Source organism: Schistocerca americana, chromosome 11 (genome assembly GCF_021461395.2).
Source record: "Schistocerca americana isolate TAMUIC-IGC-003095 chromosome 11, iqSchAmer2.1, whole genome shotgun sequence".
Classification (NCBI taxonomy): domain Eukaryota; kingdom Metazoa; phylum Arthropoda; class Insecta; order Orthoptera; family Acrididae; genus Schistocerca; species Schistocerca americana.
Genome location: NC_060129.1, coordinates 181,515,451 through 181,534,184, shown reverse-complemented (window position 1 = coordinate 181,534,184; position 18,734 = coordinate 181,515,451). Strand labels below are relative to the sequence as shown.

General features: G+C 45.4%; 1 protein-coding gene across 1 annotated transcript in view; it reads left to right on the top strand.

Annotated features, from left to right (window-relative positions):
• The window catches only part of LOC124553832 (probable cationic amino acid transporter), a 673,643-nt gene that overhangs the window by 231,289 nt on the left and 423,620 nt on the right, over window positions 1-18,734 (top strand). The window contains exon 2 of the mRNA XM_047127822.1: window positions 1,214-1,419. Coding sequence (XP_046983778.1) covers window positions 1,219-1,419 — 201 coding nt within the window. The 5' untranslated portion in view covers window positions 1,214-1,218. The remainder of the gene's footprint in view (window positions 1-1,213; window positions 1,420-18,734) is intronic.

Sequence of the window (18,734 nt, the reverse complement as noted above, 5' to 3'; positions counted from 1 at the left end):
CAAATTTTGTCTAATTCGCCTTGTATCTTCCTAAAGTCTGTCAACTTCGACATCTTACGATACGCCACAGTTTCATCAGCAAACAACCACAGATTGCTGCCCACATTGTCCGCCAAATCCTTTGGTATACAGAAAACAACAGCAGTGCTATCACACTTCCCTGGGGCACGCCTGACGATACCTTTGTCTCTGATAAACACTCGCTGTCGAGGACAACATACTACGTTCTATTGTTTAAGAACTCTTGGATTCACTCACGTATCTGGGAACTTATTCCATATGCTCGTACCTTCCTTAACAGGCTGCAATGGGGCACCGTCTCAAACGCCTTCTGGAAATCTAGAAATATTGCATCCGCCTGTTGCCCTTCATCCATAGTTCGCAGTATAACATGTGATGAAATGTCAAGCTGAATTTCGCCGAAGGAGTGCTTTCTAAAAAACATTCTGGTTCTTGGACATAAACTTCTCAGTGTCAAGAAAATTTACTATATTCGAACTGAGAATATGTTCAAGGGTCCTGCAGCAAACCAGTTAGGGATATTGGTCTGTAATTTTGAAGGTCTGTTCTTTTACCCTTCGTATGTACTGGAGTCACCTGCGCTTTTTTCCACTCGCTGGGGACTCTGGGCCGGATGAGATATTCACGATAAACGTAACCTATACAATGGCCCAACGCCATAGAGAACTCATTGTAAAACCGAAGTGGGATTCCATCTGGACCTGCTGATTTATTTGCTTTATGTGCCATTGACTGTAGAATTACTTCGAATTTGCGGAAGGATTGCACTTCTGTCACGTTGAACGATTCTCTTCAGTCGTCGTTGGTCCCGTTCTAGCAGGATCTTTTTCTGTCTGCAGCGATGTCGGAGATTTGATGTTTAACGGATTCCTGATGTTCATGGTACACTCGTGAAATGGTCGTACAGGAAAAGCCCCACACCATCGCTACCTCGGAGATGCTGTGTCCCATCGCTCGTGCGCAACTATAACTCCACAATCCAACTCACTTAAATTGTAGCAGCAGTAACAGATCTAACAACTGCTCCAGACAGTTGTTGTCTTATGCAGGTGTTGCCGACCACAGTGCCGTATTCTGCCTGTTTACATATCCTTGGATTACAATACGCATGCCCATACCAGTTTCTTTGTCGCTTCAGTGTAAGTGTGCAGAGCATGTGTGGATACTGAACGTGTTTGCGTTGTGTGTGCAGGCACGATGAAGCTGAACCTGGGCGCACTGGGCAACGTGGACCGCGCAGAGCTGAAGCGTGACGGACTGACGCTGTTCAGCAAGCTCATCCGCACCAAGAATGTGGAGTCGATGCAGGGCGACGCGGCGCCGGCCACCAAAGGCGCCCCCGCCGTCGTCACCACCCGCTCCGACGCAGACCACCCCGAGAAGAAGCTCAAGCTCAAGGTAGGCTGGCTGCCGCTTCTCACCTGTATGCACGAAAGTTGCATACAAGGGGGGGGCCACGACAGCTTATCACCTGTATGCACAGCTGAATTATAACAAGGGGAAGCCACGACAACTTATCACCTGTATGCACAATACTTTTCTAACAAGGGGAACCCACGACGTTGGGGTCACTTATTTGCTTCTAACGTAATAAAAACCTTTAGCAGGCCATTAAAACAGCAAAATGTCCTAATAAGGACGCTGGCAGCTCCGAGAAAATCACAAGAGAAGTTGCACACGGCATTATGTCACTCGTGTTTCTGTTGAAAAATCTAGCTGTAAGCATTCGTTGCGGCCATGTGGCTGGATGGAAAATCAGTCCTAAGCAAAGAAGGAAACCTGAAAGGTAGAAGGAGTATACGGAGAGTCTATACAAGGGAGATGTGTTTGAGGCTGATACTATGGAAATGAAAGAGAATATACAGGGTGGTCCGTTGATAGTGATCGGGCCAAATATCTCACGAAGTAAGCGTCTAACGAAAAAACTACAAAGGACGAAACTTGTCTAGCTTGAAAGGGGGGGGGGGGACCAGATAGCGCTATGGTTGGCCCGCTAGATGGCGCTGCCATAGGTGAAACGGATATCAACTGCGTTTTTTAAAATAGGAACCCACATTTTTTATTACATATTCGTGTAGTACGTAAAAAAATATGAATGTTTTAGTTGGACCACTTTTTTCGCTTTGTGATAGACGGCGCTGTAATAGTCACAAACGTATAAGTACGTGGAATCACGTAACATGCCGCCAGTGCGGACGGTATTTGCTTCGTGATACATTACCCGTGTTAAAATGGACCGTTTACCAATTGCGGAAATTGTCTATAACGTGTTGGTGTATGCCTATTGTGATCAAAATATCCTGCTCGGTATCCTGGACGACATCATCCAAGTGTCCGGACCGTTCGCCGGATAGTTACGTTATTTAAGGAAACAGGAGGTGTTCAGCCACATGTGAAACGTCAACCACGACCTGCAACAAATGATGATGTCCAAGCAGGTGTTTTAGCTGCTGTCGCAGCTAATCCGCACATCAGTAGCAGACGAACTGCGTCAAAATCGGGAATCTCAAAAACGTCGATGTTGAGAATGCTACATCAACAACAATTGCAGCCACACAGTATTTCTATGCACCAGGAATTGCATGGCGACGACTTTGAACGTCGTGTACAGTTCTGCCACCGGGCACAAGAGAAATTACTGGACGATTACAGATTCTATGCATGCGTTCTATTTAGCGACGAAGCGTCATTCACCAACAGCGGCAACGTAAACCGGCATAATATGCACAATTGGGCAACGGAAAATCCACGTTGACTGCGACAAGTGAAACATCAGCGACCTTGGCGGGTTAATGTATGGTGCGGCATTACGGAAGGCGAACTACTCGCTGTTGAGAGGAATGTCGTTACACGTATTGCCAAATTCATTGAGGTTGACGGACATCAATTTGAGCATTTATTGCATTAATGTGGTATTTACAGGTAATCACGCTGTAACAGCATGCGTTCTCAGAAATGATAAGTTCACAAAGCTACATGTATCACATTGGAACAACAGAAATAAAGTGTTCAAACATACCTACGTTCTGTATTTTAATTTAAAAAATCTACCTATTACCAACTGTTCGTCTAAATTTGTGAGCCATATGTTTGTGACTATTACAGCGCCATCTATCACATAGCGAAAAAAGTGGTCTTACTAAACCATTCATAATTCTATACGTACTACACGAATATGTAATAAAAATGGGGGTTCCTATTTTAAAAAACGCAGTTGATATCCGTTTGACGTATGGCAGCGCCATCTAGCGGGCCAACCATAGCGCCATCTGGTTCCCCTCTTCAAGCTAGACAAGTTTCGTTCTTTGTAGTTTTTCAGTTAGACGCTTATTTCGTGAGATATTTGGCCCAGTTACGACTAATGGGCCGCGCTGTGGGTAAAGATGGTAAGGGAGATATGATACTGTGTGAAGAATTTGACAAAGCACTGAAAGACTAAAGTCGAAACACGGCCCCAGGAGTAGACAACATTCCGTTAGAATTATTCATAGCTTTTGGAGAGCCAGGCATGACAAAACTCTTCCATCTGGTGAGCAAGATGTATGAGACAGGTAAAATACCCTCCGACTTCAAGGAGAATATAATAATTCCAGGCCGGCCGGTGTGACCGAGGGCGAGGGGTTCTAGGCGCTTCAGTCTGGAACCGCGCGACCGCTACGGTCGCAGGTTCGAATCCTGCCTCGGGCATGGATGTGTGTGATATCCTTAGGTTAGTTAGGTTTAAGTAGTTCTAAGTTCTAGGGGACTGACGACCTCAGATGTTAAGTCCCATAGTGCTCAGAGCCATTTTTAACAATTCCAATTCCAAAGAAAGCAGGTGTTAACATTTGTGAAAAATATCGGACTGTCAGTTTAAGAAGCCATGGCTGCAAAATACTAACACGAATTCTATACAGAAGATTGGAAAAACTGGTAGAAGCTGACCTCGGGGAAGATCTGTTTGGGTTCAGGAGAAATGTAGCAGCACTTGAGGCAATACTGATCCTACGACTTCTCGTAGAAGATAGAAAGGCAAACCTACGTTTCTAGCATTTGTAGGCCTAGAGAAAGCTCTTGACAATGCTCATTGGAATAGTCTCTTTCAAATTCTAAAGAGGGCAAGGGTAAAATGCAGGGAGCGAAAGGCTATTTATAATTTGTACAGAAACCAGACGGCAATTATAAAAGTCGTGGCGCACGAAAGGTAGCAGAGGTTGAGAAGGGAGTGAGACAGGCTGTGGTCAACCCCAATATTATTCGATCTGTATACTTAGCAAGCACTAAAGGGAACAAAAGAAAAATTTGAAGTGTGAATCAAAGTCCAGAGAGAAGTAATAAAAACTTTGAAGTTTGCCTATGAGACTCTTATTGTGTCAGAGACTGCAAAGTTCTTGCAAGAGCAGTTGAATGGATGGACAGTGTCTTGAAAAGAGGATATAAGGTGAACATGAACAAAAGCAAAACGAGGATAATCGAATGCGATCCAATGAAATCAGCTGATTCTGAGAGAATTAGATTAGGAAACGAGACGCTTAAAGTAGTAAATGAGTTTTGCTATTTGGGGAGCAAAATAACTGATGACAGTAGACTGCCAATGACAAGAAAAGCGTTTCTGAAGAAGAGTAATTTGTTAACACTGAGGACTGATTTAAGTATTTGGATGGATTGTAGCTATGTATGGAAGTCAAACACGGACGATAAACAGTTTAGACAACAAGAGGATAGAGGCTCTTGAAATGTGGTGCTACAGACAAATGCTGAAGAGTAGATGGGTAGATCAGATAAATCGATTGTGTTCAGCCACCTCCACATTTGGAGAGCGTTTGTTCTGTTTTCTTTATGTCTGTGTATATGTATGTGTCACAGACGGCTCCCAGGACCCATTCCCCTCTGCTGGTGGACCAAACTTCGAAGATAGAATACGTGTCCAGACGTAACGCGTGGTTGGTCCACCTGTGAACCCTGTCACAGATGTGATGTGTGGTGGATCCGCCTCCAAACTTCAGTCCAGATATACAGGGTGAGTCTCCTAACATTACCGCTGGATATATTTCGTAAACCACATCAAATACTGACGACTCGATTCCACAGACCGAACGTGAGGAGAGGGGCTAGTGACCGTCAGTGAGAGAGCACTTCGATTTCCTGCTGCTAATAAGGCGAGTACACCGTTCGCTTGTTACACATTTTTACGAGCTTCAAACAGGTACATTTTATTTTCAGTTATCTGGGTAGTTACTATTTTATTTTTGTAATTTCTTGCGTGTTTGAGTGCCTACTAGACACAACCGTTTATTTTAATAACAGTGTAGTGTACAGTATCGCCGTTGCTATCGACCCTCGTATCGTACAGGCTTTTGTTTGTTAGTTAGAACAGCTCAGTGTCGGTTAGACCGTCAGTGAGAGAGCACTTCGATTTCCTGCTGCTAATAAGGCGAGTACACCGTTCGCTTGTAGGGTAAACATAGTCATGTGTAGGGACTGTGGTTGTTGTGAGCGGACGCAAGGAGAATTGGCCACTCTTCGGGGGCAGGTGGAGGCTTTGTCTGTTAGGCTCATCGAGCTCGAGGCGCAGGCGTCGGCTCGTAGTGGCGTTGGGGCAACTGTGGTGAGACCTATGCCTACTTCGGTGGCCTTGGAATCACATTGAACCCCTGATGTCGCTGCGTCTTCCGGCAGTGAGCATCTTACCGGTCAGCCATCACTCCAGGGTGAATGGCGGACAGTGGTGGGCTCGCGCGTGCCTGGCCGAAAGGCGAAGGTGGGATCTGGCCGCGTGGCAGCTGCCTTACCCCTTTCCAACAGGTACGGGGTGCTTCCTAGTGGTGATGACATCGTTTCCGAGCCACCACAGGATGCCTCGCCTGTTGGGCCAGTGGCCGATTCTCCGGCAAGGTCCCGACAGTCACAGAGGGCGGGCCTATTAGTCATAGGGAGCTCCAACGTTAGGCGGGTTATGGAGCCCCTTAGGAAAATAGCGGGTAGGTCGGGGAAGAATGCCAGTGTGCACTCGGTGTGCTTGCCGGGGGGTCTCGTCCGTAATGTGGAGGAGGCCCTTCCGGCAGCTATTGAACGTACTGGGTGTGACCGGCTGCAGATAGTAGCACATGTCGGAACGAATGACGCCTGCCGCTTGGGTTCTGAGGCCATCCTTGGTTCCTTCCGGCGGCTGGCTGATTTGGTGAAGACAACCAGCATCGCACGCGGAGTGCAAGCTGAGCTTAATATCTGCAGCATAGTGCCCAGAGTCGATCGCGGTCCTCTGGTTTGGAGCCGTGTGGAGGGTCTAAACCAGAGGCTCAGACGACTCTGCGACTATAATGGTTGCAAATTCATCGACCTCCGTTATTGGGTGGAGAACTGTAGGGCCCCCCTAGACAGGTCAGGCGTGCACTACACACCGGAAGCAGCTACTAGGGTAGCAGAGTACGTGTGGCGTGCACACGGGGGTTTTTTAGGTTAGAGGGACCCCCCCCTTGGGCGAAACGATAAAATACCTGACGGCTTACCAGAGAGGACATTATCATCGTTGATAAAGAACTCCGTCCTCAGAGACCAAAAACAGGAAAAGTCAACGTAATATTGGTAAACTGCAGGAGTATCCAGGGCAAGGTTCCTGAATTAGTATCTCTTATTGAAGGAAATAGTGCGCATATAGTATTAGGAACGGAAAGTTGGTTAAAACCGGAAGTGAACAATAACGAAATCCTAGACACAGAATGGAATATATACCGCAAGGATAGGATAAACGCCAATGGTGGAGGAGTATTTATAGCAGTAAAGAATTCAATAATATCCAGTGAAGTTACTAGCGAATGCGAATGTGAAATAATCTGGGTTAAGTTAAGTATCAAAGGTGGGTCAGATATGATAGTCGGATGCTTCTATAGACCACCTGCATCAGCAACCGTAGTAGTTGAGCGCCTCAGAGAGAACCTGCAGAACGTCGTGAAGAAGTTTCGTGATCATACTATTGTAATAGGGGGAGACTTCAATCTACCAGGTATAGAATGGGATAGTCACACAATCAGAACTGGAGCCAGGGACAGAGACTCTTGTGACATTATCCTGACTGCCTTGTCCGAGAATTACTTCGAGCAGATAGTTAGAGAACCAACTCGTGAAGCTAACGTTTTAGACCTCATAGCAACAAATAGACCGGAACTTTTCGACTCCGTGAATGTAGAAGAGGGTATCAGTGATCATAAGTCAGTGGTTGCATCAATGACTACAAGTGTAATAAGAAATGCCAAGAAAGGAAGGAAAATATATTTGCTTAACAAGAGTGATAGGGCACAAATCGCAGAATATCTGAGTGACCACCATCAAACGTTCATTTCTGAGGAAGAGGATGTGGAACAAAAATGGAAAAAATTCAGAAACATCGTCCAGTACGCCTTAGATAAGTTCGTACCGACTAAGGTCCAAAGCGAGGGGAAAGATCCACAGTGGTATAACAATCATGTACGAAAGGTACTACGGAAACAAAGAAAGCTTCATCATAGGTTTAAGAGTAGTCGAATCATAGCTGATAAGGAAAAGCTGAACGAAGCGAAAAAGAGCGTAAAGAGAGCAATGAGAGAAGCATTCAACGAATTCGAACATAAAACATTGGCAAACAATCTAAACAAGAACCCTAAAAAGTTTTGGTCATATGTAAAATCGGTAAGCGGATCTAAATCCCCTATTCAGTCACTCGTTGACCACGATGGCACCGAAACAGAGGACGACCGAAGAAAGGCAGAAATACTGAATTCAGTGTTCCGAAACTGTTTCACTGCGGAAAATCGTAACACGGTCCCTGACTTCAGCCGTCGCACGGACGCCAAAATGGAAAATATTGAAATAAACGATATCGGAATTGAAAAACAACTGCTATCACTTAGTAGCGGAAAAGCATCCGGACCAGACGAGATACCCTTAAGATTCTACAGTGATTATGCTAAAGAACTTGCCCCCTTTCTATCAGCAATTTATCGTAATCGCTGGAAGAACGTAAAGTACCTAGCGACTGGAAGAAAGCGCAGGTCGTTCCCATTTTCAAGAAGGGTCATAAATCAGATGCGAATAATTATAGGCCTATTTCGCTTACGTCAATCTGTTGTAGAATAATGGAACATGTTTTGTGTTCTCGTATTATGACGTTCTTAGATAATACAAATCTCCTTCATCATAACCAACATGGATTCCGCAAACAGAGATCATGTGAAACTCAGCTCGCCCTATTTGCCCAAGAAATTCACAGTGCCGTAGACACTGGCGAGCAGATTGATGCCGTATTCCTGGACTTCAGGAAGGCATTTGATACGGTTCCGCACTTACGTTTAGTGAAAAAAATACGAGCTTACGGAATATCAGACCAGGTTTGTGATTGGATTCAGGATTTCCTAGAAGAAAGAACACAACATGTCATTCTTAACGGTTCAAAATCTGCAGATGTAGAGGTAATTTCGGGAGTACCGCAGGGAAGCGTGATAGGACCTTTATTGTTTACAATATACATAAATGACTTAGTTGACAACATCGGTAGCTCCGTGAGGCTATTTGCAGATGACACGGTTGTCTACAAGAAAGTAGCAACATCAGAAGACTCGTACGTACTCCAGGAGGACCTGCAGAGGATTAATGCATGGTGCGACAGCTGGCAGCTTTCCCTAAACGTAGATAAATGTAATATAATGCGCATACATAGGGGCAGAAATCCATTCCAGTACGATTATGCCATAGGTGGTAAATCATTGGAAGCGGTAACGACCGTAAAATACTTAGGAGTTACTATCCGGAGCGATCTGAAGTGGAATGATCACATAAAACAAATAGTGGGAAAAGCAGGCGCCAGGTTGAGATTCATAGGAAGAATTCTAAGAAAATGTGACTCATCGACGAAAGAAGTAGCTTACAAAACGCTTGTTCGTCCGATTCTTGAGTATTGCTCATCAGTATGGGACCCTTACCAGGTTGGATTAATAGAAGAGATAGACATGATCCAGCGAAAAGCAGCGCGATTCGTCATGGGGACATTTAGTCAGCGCGAGAGCGTTACGGAGATGCTGAACAAGCTCCAGTGGCGGACACTTCAAGAAAGGCGTTACGCAATACGGAGAGGTTTATTGTCGAAATTACGAGAGAGCACATTCCGGGAAGAGATGGGCAACATATTACTACCGCCCACATATATCTCGCGTAATGATCACAACGAAAAGATCCGAGAAATTAGAGCAAATACGGAGACTTACAAGCAGTCGTTCTTCCCACGCACAATTCGTGAATGGAACAGGGAAGGGGGGATCAGATAGTGGTACAATAAGTACCCTCCGCCACACACCGTAAGGTGGCTCGCGGAGTATAGATGTAGATGTAGATGTAGAATTGGTCAATACAAACCATAAAAAAATGCACGGAAGTACGTTTTTTAACACAAACCTACGTTTTTTAAAAATGGAACCACGTTAGTTTTGTTAGCACATCTGAACATATAAACAAATACGTAATCAGTGCCGTTTGTTGCATTGTAAAATGTTAATTGCATTCGGAGATATTGTAACCTAAAGTTGACGCTTGAGTACCACTCCTCCGCTGTTCGATCGTGTGTATCGGAGAGCACCGAATTACGTAGGGATCAAAAGGGAACGGTGATGGACCTTAGGTACAGAAGAGACTGGAACAGCACATTACGTCCACATGCTAACACCTTTTTATTGGTGTTTTTCACTGACGCACACATACATTACCATGAGGGGTGAGGTACACGTACACACGTGGTTTCCGTTTTGAATTAAGAAAGTGGAATAGAGTGTGTCCCACTGGAAACGCGTCGACGTATGTGGTATCAGCATGATGGTGCACCTGCACATTCCGCAATTAACACTAGGCTGACCCTTGACAGGATGTTCGACGGGCGTTTCACAGGACGCATAAATTGGCCAGCCCGTTCTCCTGATCTTACACCTCTGGACTTCTTTCTGTGGGGTACGTTAAAGGAGAATGTGTACCGTGATGTGCGTACAACCCCAGAGGATATGAAACAACGTATTGTGGCAGCCTGCGGCGACATTACACCAGATGTACTGCGGCGTGTAAGACATTCATTACGCCAGAGATTGCAATTGTGTGCAGCAAATGATGGCCACCACATTGAACATCTATTGGCCTGACATGTCGGGACACACTCTATTCCACTCCGTAATTGAAAACGGAAACCAGCCGGCCGAAGTGGCCGTGCGGTTAAAGGCGCTGCAGTCTGGAACCGCGAGACCGCTTCGGTCGCAGGTTCGAATCCTGCCTCGGGCATGGATGTTTGTGATGTCCTTAGGTTAGTTAGGTTTAACTAGTTCTAAGTTCTAGGGGACTAATGACCTCAGCAGTTGAGTCCCATAGTGCTCAGAGCCATTTGAACCAAAACGGAAACCACGTGTGTACGTGTACCTCACCCCTCATGGTAATGTACATGTGCGTCAGTGAAGAAGACCAATAAAAAGGTGTTAGCATGTGGACGTAATGTGCTGTTCCAGTCTCTTCTGTACCTAAGGTCCATCACCGTTCCCTTTGGATCCCTACGTAATTCGGTGCTCTCCGATACACACGATCGAACAGCGGAGGAGTGGTACTCAAGCGTCAACTTTAGGTTACAACATCTCCGGATGTAATTAACATTTTACAATGCAACAAACGGCACTGATTACGTATTTGTTTATATGTTCAGATTTGCTAACAAAACTAACGGGATTCCATTTGAAAAAAAGTAGGTTTGTGTTAAATAACGTAATTCCGTGCATTTTTTTATGGTTTGTATTAACCAATTACACTAGCCCCTCTCCTCACGTTCGGTCTGTGGAACCGGTTCGTCAGTATTTGATGTGGTTTACGAAATATATCCAGCGGTAACGTTAGGTGACTCACCCTGTATAGTGCACAGCAAATCCACACTCGAATGCTAACTCGGATGTGGTATATTATTAATCTGCATCCCAACACCGCTTTGTACATTGTGAGTGCCGGATCCACCTTCAAACCTTACCCCATGTGTTGCATATTGTGGATCCGCACCCCAAAATCGCTCCAGATGTAATGTGTGGTGGATCCGCCTTCGAACGCTAACTGTGGTCTACTTCGGATCCTGGTAGCCATCCGCGACACATGAATATATACAGACATACAGAAAACGGAGCAAACGCTCTCCAAATGTGGAGGTGACTGGGCACAATCGATTACAGTGATATACTACATCTCCCGATCTATGCATTTGGGCTTGGTGTTGGCAGCTGCGCTACATTTACAAGCAATTTTAGAACACAGAACGAGAGTAAATGATGACTAACTGAAACCCTCAGCTGCCGACTGGTGTTGTTGATATACCTCGATGTGGACAGCTGAAAATGTGTGCCCTGACCGGGACTCGAACCCGGGATCTCCTGCTTACATGGCAGGACAGTCGGGAAGCGTGCAAGGGCTAAGTCCCTGCAGTCGCGCTATTCATCTGTGTCCTCGGTGGCCCAGATGGATAGAGCGTCTGCCATGTAAGCAGGAGGTTCCGGGTTCGAGTCCCGGTCGGGGCACACATTTTCAGCTGTCCACATCGAGGTATGTCAACAACACCTGTCGGCAGCTGAGGGTTTCAGTTAGTCATCATTTATTCCAGGGAAAAGCTCAACGGTCATCAACGGTATCTGTTCTTTCAAGAACAGTTACTGTCTTCATATAAACAGTACGAGAGGTTATGTCATGATTGCGTGGATAGAACTGACATAGAAAAATCGATAGAATTGCGCAAAGTAACGGATGAATAGCTATAAATTGACCGATATACACCGAAATGTGGGGAACTTGAGGAAGTACTTGCGTATCTTCTGGTTTGAGCAGAACAATTTGTACGTGGTGGGCGAGTATGCGGCAGCAAGAGGAATCCGAGAAAACGTCGACATGGAAGCGAAGGGAATTAGGGAAGCAGTCAATTTTTTCTTCTTCGAGGCAGCTTTATACTGTATGTCTGTTGAGGTGTCAGTGATACATGCGAGTTGACTACTGTGTTTGACAACCATCCGCCTCTGAACTTACATGCATCTGTGTTAAAGGGTAACGGAGAGTGGATGGGGTGATCGATTGACATGGAGCTCTAACGAAGTACGATTTGATGGTTGACTGATGATACATTCTAGAGATGTGTGAATTTGCTGCAGGTCAATTTTTCCACCGTTCTGTCAGCATGCATCAGTCACGTGACATAGTATGCGTTCGACTCGAATACAGCCACGTGTTCTGTATGTGGTTTAAAGCACTGTCTACTTGCGATCGTTAACAGTAAACCTGTCAGTCACCAGAGGACTTCCATCTCATGTGTGATGAGACGTGGCACATTCCTCTAAACGAACTATGATTTATGTGATGTACTCCATCCCCCTGTCGCATCTTAGGAGTAAAATCAAGACTTCAGCTTCATAACTAAGTTAGCGGTAGGTGCTTGCGAGGCAGTGCAATCCCCGTGTATACATTTGCCTGACATATGCGCTGTTTACAGAGTTAGTGACGGAGTGACTGGTAATTTTCACATGTTGGACGCTGCTGCTATGCGTTTATCTGTTTCCTTGTAAGAGGTATTCGCCGTTACCAGCGATCACTTCATATAGGGCTGGTGCAGGCATAGTATAATTTCCGAACCGTGATCAGATATGAACAGTGGGTGCTATACATCTCCGGAAAGCTATATTGTACTCATATCACATAGAGCCAATGTTTTAAGGAAGTAGTTTCCTCGTTTTACGGTTCGATAACATAGTATATCATAGAGAAACTGGGAAGAAGAATGTATGTCATCCGCTTGAAATATACACTACTGGCCATTAAAATTGCTACACCACGAAGATGACGTGCTAAAGACGCGAAATTTAACCGACAGGAAGAAGATGCTGTGATATGCAAATGATTGGCTTTTCAGAGCATTCACACAAGGCTGGCGCCAGGCGTGACGCCTACAACGTGCTGACATGAGGAAAGTTTCCAACCGATTTCTCGTACACAAACAGCAGTTGACCGGCGTTGCCTGGTGAAACGTTGTTGTTATGCCTCGTATAAGGAGGAGAAATACGTACCATCACGTTTCCGACTTTGATAAAGGTCGGATTGTAGCCTATCGGAATTGCAGTTTATCGTATCGCGACATTTCTGCTCGCGTTGGTCGAGATCCAATCACTGTTAGCAGAATATGGAATCGGTGGGTTCAGGAGGGTAATACGGAACGCCGTGCTGGATCCCAACGGCTTCGTATCACTAGCAGTGGAGATGACAGGCATCTTATCCGCATGGCTGTAACGGATCGTGCAGCCACGTCTCGATCCCTGAGTCGACAGATGGGGACGTTTGCAAAACAACAACCATCTGCACGAACAGTTCGACGACGTTTCCAGCAGCACGGACTATCAGCTCGGAGACGACGGCTGCGGTTACCCTTGACACTGCATCACAGACAGAAGCGCCTGCGATGATGTACTCAACAACGAAACTGGGTGCACGAATGGCAAAACGTCATTTTTTCGGATGAATCCAGGTTCTATTTACAGCATCATGATGGTCGCATCCGTGCTTGGCGACATCGCGGTGTACGCACACTGGAAGTGTGTATTCGTCATCGCCATACTGGCGTATCACCCGGCGTGATGGTATGGGGTGCCATTGGTTAAACGTCTCGGTCACCTCTTGTTCGCATTGACGGTACTCTGAACAGTGGACGTTACATTTCAGATGTGTTACGATGCGTAGCTCTACCCTTCATTCGATCCCTGCGAAACCCTACATTTCAGCAGGATAATGCACGAGCGCATGTTGCAGGTCCTGTACGGGCCTTTCTGGATACAGAAAATGTTCGACTGCTGCCCTGGCCAGCACATTCTCCGAATCTCTCACCAATGGTGGTCGAGCAACTGGCTCGTCACAATACGCCAGTCACTACTCTTGATAAGTTGTGGCATCGTGATTAAGCTGCACGGGCAGCTGTACCTGTACACGCCATCCACGCTCTGTTTGACTCAATGCCCAGGCGAATCAAGGCCCGTTATTACGGCCAGAGGTGGTTGTTCTGGGTACTGATTTCTCAGAATCTATGCACCGAAATCGCGTGAAAATGTAATCAAGTGTCAGTTCTAGTATAATATATTTGCCCAGTGAATACCCGTTTATCATCTGCATTTCTTCTTGATGTAGCAATTTTAATGGCCAGTAGTGTATTTCTTACATTGGAATATTAACAGCGCTAAATTCCACACGACTGATAGGCTGAAAATGCAGGCGATCTAGCATTATAGCCCGTTTTAAGCGCGGAACGTGGTAGCCTTAGGAGCGCGTGTGTCTATGTTCTCCCTTACCTATACCTTCCACGCACCGATCCTAGACTCTAGAACAATGCTTTAGAGTTGATAGCTTGGTTGATTTACGTAATAATGCGTCGAACTCCATCCGTCTGGAGCTCCATCACGCATAAAAGTCATTCGTTTCTTGTTCTTCTTAACCATCTGCTATTACATCAGGACACTTTGAAATCTGTTACTATACATCGATAAGGAGTTTTAACCTCCTCGACATGGGGGCATCTCGAGAAATCTTGTGCACTTGGATTGGTGAGGTCTCGGAAAGTTCCCTTCCTTCAAGAGAGATGGAGTGTAGCGATCTACTTCTGGTCGGTTGCAGATTAATTCGCTAACTGTGCTGCAGGGCTGGTTGGTCAATGACAGTGTGATGAGGGTCTTTCACTCTCTAATTTTACCCTCAGACACGAGAATTCTCTGTGACTCTCATACGCAGAGAGATCGTAAATTAAGCACTATGCTCGAGGCGTTAGAAATATATAGAGCTCTGTCTGATATGCTTTGATTGAGTGTGTGTTCGAGAATTAACACTGAATGGACGTACTGTGCAGTCATCTATCCACGTTCGCAATGATATCTACATCTACATCTACATCCATACACCGCAAGCCACCTGACGGTGTGTGGCGGAGGGTACCTTGAGTACCTCTATCGGTTCTCCCTTCTATTCCAGTCTCGTATTGTTCGTGGAAAGAAGGATTGTCGGTATGCCTCTGTGTGGGCTCTAATCTCTCTGATTTTATCCTCACGGTCTCTTCGCGAGATATACGTAGGAGGGAGCAATATACTACTTGACTCTTCGGTGAAGGTATGTTCTCGAAACTTCAACAAAAGCCCGTACCGAGCTACTGAGCGTCTCTCCTGCAGAGTCTTCCACTGGAGTTTATCTACCATCTCCGTAACGCTTTCGCGATTACTAAATGATCCTGTAACGAAGCGCGCTGCTCTCCGTTGGATCTTCTCTACCTCTTCTATCAACCCTATCTGGTACGGATCCCACACTTCTGAGCAGTACTCAAGCAGTGGGCGAACAAGTGTACGGTAACCTATTTCCTTTCTTTTCGGACTGCATTTCCTTAGGATTCTAGGAATCTAGGTCTGGCATCTTCTTTACCGACGATCAGCTTTATATGGTCATTCCATTTTAAAACACTCTTAATGCGTACTCCCAGATAATTTATGGAATTAACTGCTTCAAGTTGCTGACCTGCTATATTGTAGCTAAATGATAAGGGATCTTTCTTTCTATGTATTCGCAAAGTGGAGAAGGGGTGGTTTAGCTATCATACTGATATTGGGAAACATGCTGTCACATCATTGGTCGGTGTTGAAATTACTGTAAAATTGCTAAAATTGTTCGCACTATCAACTGTGATGCTTATTATTAGAGCACATCGATGGAGTCTTTTTCCATCCCATCCGTGCAGTGGCACGCTGTTAGTTACCACATAATGATTGACTGATATCACTTGTTTGAATTGGAGAAAGAGTTTTTGCGGATGGACAGCTCCTTCTGGGGCGGATAACACGAAACCAGTGATCGTGTACATGACTGCAATATGGTGAATCAGTCGAAAGGGAACGTAGAGCCATCAGCTATTCAGTGACTCGCTTCCGATGGTATGTAGCTACGCGTCAGCCACTCGTCACGCATGGTCCTTTAGCATTTCTAGGGAGAAAGCAGCTTGTGCTATTCTGGAACGGATTTCTGCAGCGTCGCTCGGCAATTAGCCATTAGCCGGACCGCAGGTAGAGGAAGGTTTCACGCGAGGAGCGGTGAACACAAGCGTACGTACAACGTGAGCATATCTGGGATGCCTTGGAACGTTCTGTTCTGAAGAGATCTCCACCCCACGTATTATTACGGATAGACAGTCCTGCAAGATTCACAGTGTCAGTTCCCTCCAGCACTACTTCAGACATTAGTGGAGTCTATGCCACGTCGTGTTGCGGCACTTCTGTGTGCTCGCAGGGTCTCTACACGATATTGGGCAGGTGTACCAGTTCCTTTCGTTCTTCAGTGTATTAGTGATCATGTTTGATTCCGATCGGATGCCCATCTGCCCTTTCATCCACTGTCTTACCGAGGAGTGACAAGTTCTAACGAGCACTTGAACCTTGGAATTCGTGGCACATGAGGTTGTTGATGTTGTTGTTGTTGTTGTTTTCAGTCCCGAGACTGGTTTGATGCAGCTCTCCATGCTACTCTATCCTGTGCAAGCTTCTTCATCTCCCAGTACCTACTGCAACCTACATCCTTTTCAATCTGCTTAGTGTATTCATCTCTTGGTCTCCCTCTACGATTTTTACCCTCCACACTGCCCTCCGATGCTAAATTGGTGATCCCTCGATGCCTCAGAAAATGTCCTACCAACCGATCCCCTCTTCTAGTCAAGTTGTGCCACGAAATTCTCTTCTCCCCAATCCTATTCAATACCTCCTCATTAGTTGCGTGATCTACCCACCTAATCTTCAACATTCTTCTGTAGCACCACATTTCGAAAGCTTCTATTCTCTTCTTGTCCGAACTATTTATCGTCCATGTTTCACTTCCATACATGGCTACACTCCATACAAATACTTTCAGAAACGACTTCCTGAGCCGGCCGAAGTGGCCGAGCGGTTCTAGGCGCTTCAGTCTGGAACCGCGCGACCGCTACGGTCGCAGGTTCGAATCCTGCCTCGGCCATGGTTGTCTGTGATGTCCTTAGGTTAGTTAGGTTTAAGTAGTTCTAAGTTCTAGGGGACTGATGACCTCAGATGTTAAGTTCCATAGTGCTCAGAGCCATTTTTCGACTTCCTGACACTTAAATCCATACTCGACGTTAACAAATTTCTCTTCTTCAGAAACGCTTTCCTTGCCATTGCCAGTCTACATTTTATATCCTCTCTACTTCGACCATCATCAGTTATTTTGCTCCCCAAATAGCAAAACTCCTTTACTACTTTAAGTGTCTCATTTCCTAATCTAACTCCCTCAGCATCACCCGACTTAATTCGACTACATTCCATTATCCTTGTTTTGCTTTGGTTGATGTTCATCTTATACCCGCCTTTCAAGACACTGTCCATTCTGTTCAACTGCGCTTCCAAGTTCTTTGCTGTCTCTGACAGAATTACAATGTCATCGGCGAACCTCAAAGTTTTTATTTCTTCTCCCTGGATTTTAATGTCGACTCCGAACTTTTCTTTTGTTTCCTTTATTGCTTGCACATGAGGTATAAGTGTTATATGACACCGGTCGTTATATAGTAAAAACACAGTAAACAGCTGTTGCGGATTTGATCTTGCTCTGAGTTGTGATGTAGACTATTTTACCATCTCCGCCGGTTTTATATCATCTGACTGTTCATATTATGTGCATGTTTTTTAGCTGTGGTTGCCCTACCTATAAAGTTATTTGTATGTATACATGGTTGACAGTACTTCCCTCTTAAAAGGAGTGATCATGCAGTCACACACTTTACAGTGGGACCTCACTTGAGAATGGCGTAACATACCGAAAACGTCCTGAATAAATACGTCTAATAACAGTCGAGGCAAAAAGGTTACCATTTCTCTGTACAAGGGTGGTCGACGAAGTATGTTCCGTTTGGTTACATAAAACAAACGTGTACAGATACAGAAAAAATATTTATTGTACAAAAATCTACAATTGTTAAACTACTGTTGTACATAGTTTCAGAAATTTTCTAGGCACTTGTCATAGCATGGCATAAGTTTTTGTATGCCTTCTTCATAGAAGGTTACCGCCTGTGTATTCAACCGTGTGGTAACACCTTCTTTCAGCTCGTTATCACCGTTGAAGTGTTGACCACCAAGGACAAAAAAATGGCTCTGAGCACTATGGGACTTAACATCTATGGTCATAAGTCCCCTAGAACTTAGAACTACTTAAACCTAACTAACCTAAAGACATCACAGAACAACCTAGTCATCACCAGGCAGAGAAAATCCCTGAAACCCCCCCCCCCCCCCCCCCGGGAATCGAACCTGGGATCCCGCGAGCGGGAAGCGGGAACGCTACCGCACGACCACGAGCTGCGGACACACCAAGGATAGATTTTAGGTGTAAGAAGAGATGAAAGTCGCTAGGAACGAGGTCCGGGCTGTATGGAGGACGATCAAACGCGTCCCAGTGAAATTCCCGTAAGAGCTGTTCGGTCACATTCGCCGTGTGAGGTCGGGTGTTATCGTGGAAAAAAAAAAAAACCTTTTGACAGCAATCCTCGCCTCTTGTTCTGTATTGCGCGGCGCAATTTCTTAATGGTCTCGCAGTAACCGTGTGCATTGATTGTTTGGCCTCGTGGTAAGAAATCAATCAGCAAAATGCCTTTTCTGTCCCATAAAACGGTGCACATGACTTTTCGAGGTGTCAAG